The following is a 5,895-nucleotide window of genomic DNA, read 5'->3' as shown; positions in this document are numbered from 1 at the left end:
CAGGCATCTCCATTGCATTCTCCCGGGGTGGTTTTGTGTCTATTTGCTCTGAGATAATTGCAATTGGCCCCTTTGAATGCTAATGCAATCTTTCAATTCTATCCATCAAAACTAAATAAACAAAACAAGCCTTGAGCCTTCCTAAGTTTCCATATCTGAATTGTACCAGAGAGGGAAGGAGAAAACACATCTCAATCATTCAATAAACAAACCAACCAACAAATAAGATTCAATTTATAGTCAAAATATTAGTACTAGTAGTTACCATTTGATATTTCAAAGCAAATATTTCAGGAAAATAGAGCTATCACACAACTGTCCCAAAAATATAAACCCCAAAGTTCACTATTTCTCCAGAAATTATACTGATTTCGTTTTTGAGTTATGAGACAATCCACTATAGTTAAACTCAACTCTTGACATTTTAAAGAAATTTTTGAAACATATCATTTTATTATCTTCCAAGACTTAAAAATCATTTACCTTATCATTTTAACAATTTTCAACGCATATACTTCCTCCGTCCCAATAAATATGAAAACATTTGGTTTTTGTCACGTGATTTTATGCAGTGTTATTTTGTGTGTTAATGAAAATAGAATACAGTAATAGAAAAGAAAAAATAGAGAGGATGTTATTTCTATTTTATGAAATGTTTCATTTTTAATGGAACATAAAGAGTAGTACTATAACAATAACAAAATAAACTATTGAGAAATAACCTTTTAATTCAATAAATAATATATGTAAAATCCAAATTAAAACATGAAATTGAACAAGATTTGTTCAACTACACAAAGAAATGAATCCAAACCCTAGCAAAGCTTGTTCTCATCATCCCCAACAAAAACCCTAACAAAATCCCTCAAATCCTCCCCCAAATCACACCCTTCAAACAACTCCATCATCTTCTTCAGCTCCTCATCGCCGACATCATCCACAAACTGCCTAATCGGGATCGCATTTTCCGGCTGAAACTGATACGAATTGGGATTATCATCCACAATCACCACCCTGCTCAGATCCCTCCCCGTTTCCCCCAAATCCTTCACGAACATCCCATCCACAGCTCTGCACGAATCGCGATACAATCGGTGCGAAATCGCATTCCTCCAATCGAGCTTATCGACAACCAGAGACGCATACTCCTCAATTCCCGCCGTGAATATCACAATCTCGAATCGATCGCTCAAATACGCCAGAAATTCATCCACGAAAGGCCTTTTGAGGACGTAGAATTCGGTTTTCTGGCCGTCGATTACGGGGCGGACGACGAAATCGTACCTCTCTGGCGGCACGGTGGCGGTGGAGTGGATTAGGGTTTCGTCGAGGTCGAGGAAGATGGTGCGTTTTTGAGGATCCGTTGGCGGAGGGAGGGGGAGTTTGTTTGCGAAGAGAGAGCGCTTGGGGGGATTTTTTGAGGGGGTCTTTTGGAGGATTTTGTATCCTTTTTTGCGGGGGGGTTTTTCGGGTGTGGAGATGCGGGTGAGCTTGGTGAAGATTTTGAGGAGGCGGCGGTGGCAGGTGTAGATGGATTTGTTGATGGAGGCGACGGTGGCGGCGGCGGTGGTTTTGATGGGGGATTTGTTGCGGGAGCGGCGATGATGGGTGAAGGGGAAGTTTTTCCGGTTTTTGAGGGATTTTGTTGGGGTTCTCTTCACTACCTTGGACACCATTTCTAGAGAGACAGAGAGAGAGAGAGGGGATTTGGAGGAAGAAACAGAGTAGAAGAAGTCGTGGTTTTTCAAAAATGAAGCTGGGTTGCAACGGTCGAATTTGTTTGGGCTCGAAATAATAATCTAAACGGGAACAGAAAAAAGGGAAAGCATTGATAGAAAGTGTGAAGAGAGACGTTAACTCCTCATATTCAAAAATAAATCGCGGGGATGAAATTTATGACAGCGTTTTTTTAATACAAATTAATAAGTGCAAAAGATTAAAATTAAATAAGCCTTCAATTTATATTTAATGTATATACATGTACTTTTGATTATTAATATTTTCCCAAAAAGGTAATAGGTAAAAGAATTGAAAAATCAAATTCCAATAAAAAAATTTGAATTCTAAAACATATGTTAAATCATTATCCAGTAGTGTGCCACTTTTTCAAAATTTACGAGTCCTATTATTTAATCATGTTTAGGTGTAGATATATTTTCTAAAATTGTGAAAGTATTTTATAAACAAATAAAAATGAGCTATATTATTGGAGAGATCATTAATTTTATTTTCCATATTTAAGAAGTTAAATTTTTTATATGTATAGTCTAATTAAAGGATTATTAAGAATAACAAACAAAAAATTTAAATTTCATTATTAGTTTAGTGAACTACACTAATAGTCTCTCATCTTGTCTAAAAATAATTACATGATTGAAGAGGTACCAAAATTGTAATTTCTAGGTACCGAAAATGCCCTCCATGGCATTTAGGAGATTTTTCAAATGCAGAGGGTATAAAAGACCGACAGGTACCAAAAATGTAATTTTTAGGGACCAAATAGGCTATAAAATTTTTTTATGAACCATTGGTGCATTTTTCGACAAAATCAGGGACTATTAGTGTAGTTAACTCTTATTAGTTTTTATCCTGATTATTCTAATGGGCTAGCTCCAAATCAAACATTTTAGGTTATGATTGAAAATTTTTTAATTCAAAAAATTCCAACCCGATTATCCCATATTCGATTAGAATTGACCCGAAACCCGATGGGTTGGCTTGATTCAAACCTTAATTAATTGGTATCCAATCCACGACCTCATAGAAATAGGTCATATTTCATTTTTCGTTCATCCAATAGAAATAACTCATATGCATTTATGAAAACATTTTCTCTTCTCTTATTTATCATTTATGGCTCTTACCATACACTAACACTATTTTAAATACATTTTTTTCTTCTCTCTTATTTCATCATTTATGGATTTCACTATCCACTAGCATTATTTCAACTACTCCCTTTAAAACTCGTATCGTACTCAAACGGCCTACTTCTTTAGAAGAACGGGTGGAGTACAATACACAAACAATAATTTGGCTCAAGTTTAAACAATCTGATAAAGAAAACAACCATATATATGCTCTTGCATTAGCAGCAGAGTTCTCAAATAATGTAAATCCTAACTATATACAACTTGGCTACAACTTCAAAGTGTGAAAAAACCTTACTTACACATTCTTCTACGCCAAAAAATGCATCTGCTGTCGAGTACACACAAGGTAGTATAACACAAAGCACCCCCTCGTGCACGAGAGCGCATTGTTATTGCTGTTCCTCATCCTTGTCGTTTCAGCTTTGACGGGGACGATTGTAGTGAGAGGCGCCCTCTTGAGGCGTGGGTTCCCAGAGCCTTATTTTGGGGATTATGAGAGGTCTGCAGCAGAGGAGAGCGAAAACCAACTCAATCATAAACACACTCATGCTAACCCATACAAACACCGTTTTCTTCCAGAACCACAAGATCCTTTTTAGCAGAGGGAGTTCGGACTCGAGGGTCAGGGACGCGCTGTATATTTCTGGGATGCCTGCACCGGTGGGTGAATATTCGGCTCTTTGCTCGAGAATAACTCTTATGGATGCTGTTGGGGGATCGCCTTCTGTGAAATCTTTGAAGTTTGCTTTCAGTTTCTGGGTTTCTGATGTGTAGCCTGTCAGAATGGGCGCAACCTTGAGCAAAGTAAGGAGGAGGCGGATCGACTGGCTCCTGTACTTAAGCATACATGGACGTCTTAATGTTGCGAGTATTTGGCCATCAGCAGCAACGAAGTCTACTCTGACCTTCAAGGAGTAACACGGAGTTCTAATCAGACAAGTAATACGACAAGCATGTCCAATGTCTAGAGAGTAGAGATTAAATAGGCGTGACATTCATCATTTGTTTCTTGGTTTGGCAATAAACACAATGGAAAGGGAGATTCCTAAGCCTAGCATAAACCCGATAAAATTTTGCAGATAACAATCTATGCGAGATTCCAGGCAGCGCTGCTGCGTCCATATCGAAATGAAGAAAAGATGCAAATGCAACCCTATGAGGTAGCAAGCTAATCTTGAAACCACATAAAAACCAAGAACTCCAACCACAACTAAACAGTAAAAATATCCATAAAATTAGATCGATAATAGAGATAAACTGTCCGCAACTAACATCTTCTCGAACGCACAACACCAACAAGTTTACGTTACACTATCCCAAGTTCCCAACCCATAAAAAGCTCAACAAATCTTAAAACGAGAGAACTTTTAAGTACTTTCGACCACTATTAAGAGGCAGACAATATCTATGACCTAAATCGACAATAGAACTGAACTCTCAGTAACTGACAACTTCTCAAACATACAACAACACCAAGTAGCTCGCTTTACATAAATCCCAACCCGTAAAAAGTTCAACATATCTGAAGACCTGACAACATCTAAGAACTTTCAACCACTACTCAGTTGCAAATAAAGTTATAGGCAATAGAGCTAAACTAAACTCCCCAAAAAACTAACAACTTCTCAAATATATAAAGCAAAAGGCTCACTTTACACAATCTCAACTATAGTATATGTGAACCCTCGGATTCATTTAGGAAGCAGATAAACAACACACACTTAAACTAATCCCACTTCAATCCATGGCTAATGAAAAAAATGCAGCAGAATACGAGCTTCAGAGGCAGAGACAACGAAAATGTAACAATATCAAAACAAACATATACCTGAAACATCCCAAGACGTTGGTTGTATTCAGACTCAGGCAATGTTAAAGACACAGTAACATGCACCCCATGATCACGTGGCACGACCCTTGATTCACCGGCCTTCAAGATCTTAGGCTTCTCCACAAAATGCCTCACATTCATCTTCACACCAGACATAATTGGCACCAACGCCACCGGGCTCTTCTCCGAATAGTCGAAATTCAAGCTCCTAGTCATCCTAATCGGCTCATCCACCACCATTCTTATCAACACACCGCCCACCACAAATGCCGAGACCAGCAATCCAAGCAACACAGAGCACACATAAGCTGACCACAACAATCCCCAACCACATTTTAAACCTAATTTCCAAATCGCTCGCTGCTCTTTCAACCATTCATACACATATTCTGAAACAATTCCAAACATGAGATTCCAAATTTTTTTCAACTGCTGAATGATAAACCATCGCAATGGCAATAAAAGCCCCAAAGGGTTAAACACAATCATGTACGAATAATACACCAATCGAATAGTAAACGTAACAATTTTGACTAGCAAAGCGATTCGCTTGATTACTATACCGGGAAGCTTGAGCAGGAATCCCGGATTCGAATCCTCATTTCCTCTCCAGCTCGATTCTTCGCCAAGAGCTGCGGCGATTGCATCCGTTACCGTCGATTTCTCCTCGCTCGTCTCATTACTCTGCAAAGCAGGCTTCGTATCCTCCAATCTCATCTCGTGCTCCTCGAATTTCGGAGAAAGCGAGACATTTCTTCTCTCTCTCAAGTATCTGTCCACACTTTCCGCCGCGCCGAACTTCGCCAGCTCTGCCGGGCCATCTCCGAAGGATTTCTTACTCGAACGAGACCTGCGGCGCCGGAGAACCGACAGCGCCGGGGATTTGTCTTCCTGAGGAGGATTAGAGCTGGGATTTGAAATTAATTCGTCACGACTGGATTCAGTTTGATCAGAAAAATTCTCGCGGCAGTCGTAAAATTCGAATTCGTCGACCGCATCATGAAATTCATCATCGCATTCGTCGAATTGCGTGCTCGATTTCGTCTCCTCCATTTGCAAGCTATCGCCTGAATTGTGAAAACCAACCTTTTTCTTCTTTGGATTGAAGTCATACCATGTGCATAACGAGTTGTACTTCGAAATTCATGGCTGGAGGGAGAAAACTGGTATTTTACGGACAACTTCTCACTT

The 5,895-nt window shown here is 39.2% G+C and overlaps 2 protein-coding genes across 3 annotated transcripts; both read right to left on the bottom strand.

Annotated features, from left to right (window-relative positions):
* Positions 1-729: 729 nt before the first annotated feature.
* On the bottom strand, positions 730-1,760 carry LOC125216381 (CTD small phosphatase-like protein). Its single transcript, XM_048118073.1, has one exon. It carries the CDS (start codon positions 1,674-1,676, stop codon positions 816-818), a length of 861 nt encoding a protein of 286 aa, XP_047974030.1. The 5' UTR covers positions 1,677-1,760; the 3' UTR covers positions 730-815.
* A 1,297-nt stretch (positions 1,761-3,057) lies between these two features.
* Positions 3,058-5,895, bottom strand: LOC125210846 (seipin-2-like). 2 transcript variants are annotated; one of them, XM_048110452.1, is made up of 3 exons: positions 5,268-5,895; positions 4,702-5,093; positions 3,058-3,778 (listed from the first exon to the last, which is right to left on the bottom strand). In XM_048110452.1, the coding sequence occupies exons 1-3, from the start codon at positions 5,755-5,757 to the stop codon at positions 3,290-3,292; spliced, it is 1,371 nt and encodes a 456-aa protein (XP_047966409.1). In that variant the 5' UTR covers positions 5,758-5,895; the 3' UTR covers positions 3,058-3,289. The 2 variants fall into 2 exon arrangements, with proteins under 2 accessions (XP_047966409.1, XP_047966408.1); XM_048110451.1 differs by having other exon boundaries at positions 4,702-5,895.

This window comes from Salvia hispanica, chromosome 3 (assembly GCF_023119035.1).
Source record: "Salvia hispanica cultivar TCC Black 2014 chromosome 3, UniMelb_Shisp_WGS_1.0, whole genome shotgun sequence".
Lineage (NCBI taxonomy): Eukaryota > Viridiplantae > Streptophyta > Magnoliopsida > Lamiales > Lamiaceae > Salvia > Salvia hispanica.
The sequence above is the reverse complement of the archived record's forward strand: the minus strand, read 5'-3'. Positions and strand labels throughout refer to the sequence as shown.

Bases quoted from the DNA above. Each gene is read 5' to 3' on its own strand.
- LOC125216381 (XM_048118073.1), bottom strand. From the start codon at position 1,676: ATGGTGTCCAAGGTAGTGAAGAGAACCCCAACAAAATCCCTCAAAAAC.
- LOC125210846 (XM_048110451.1), bottom strand. From the start codon at position 5,757: ATGGAGGAGACGAAATCGAGCACGCAATTCGACGAATGCGATGATGAA. The intron at 3,779-4,701 runs GTATATGTTTGT...TACTCCTTGAAG, and splicing joins AACGTCTTGGGATGTTTCAG to GTCAGAGTAGACTTCGTTGC.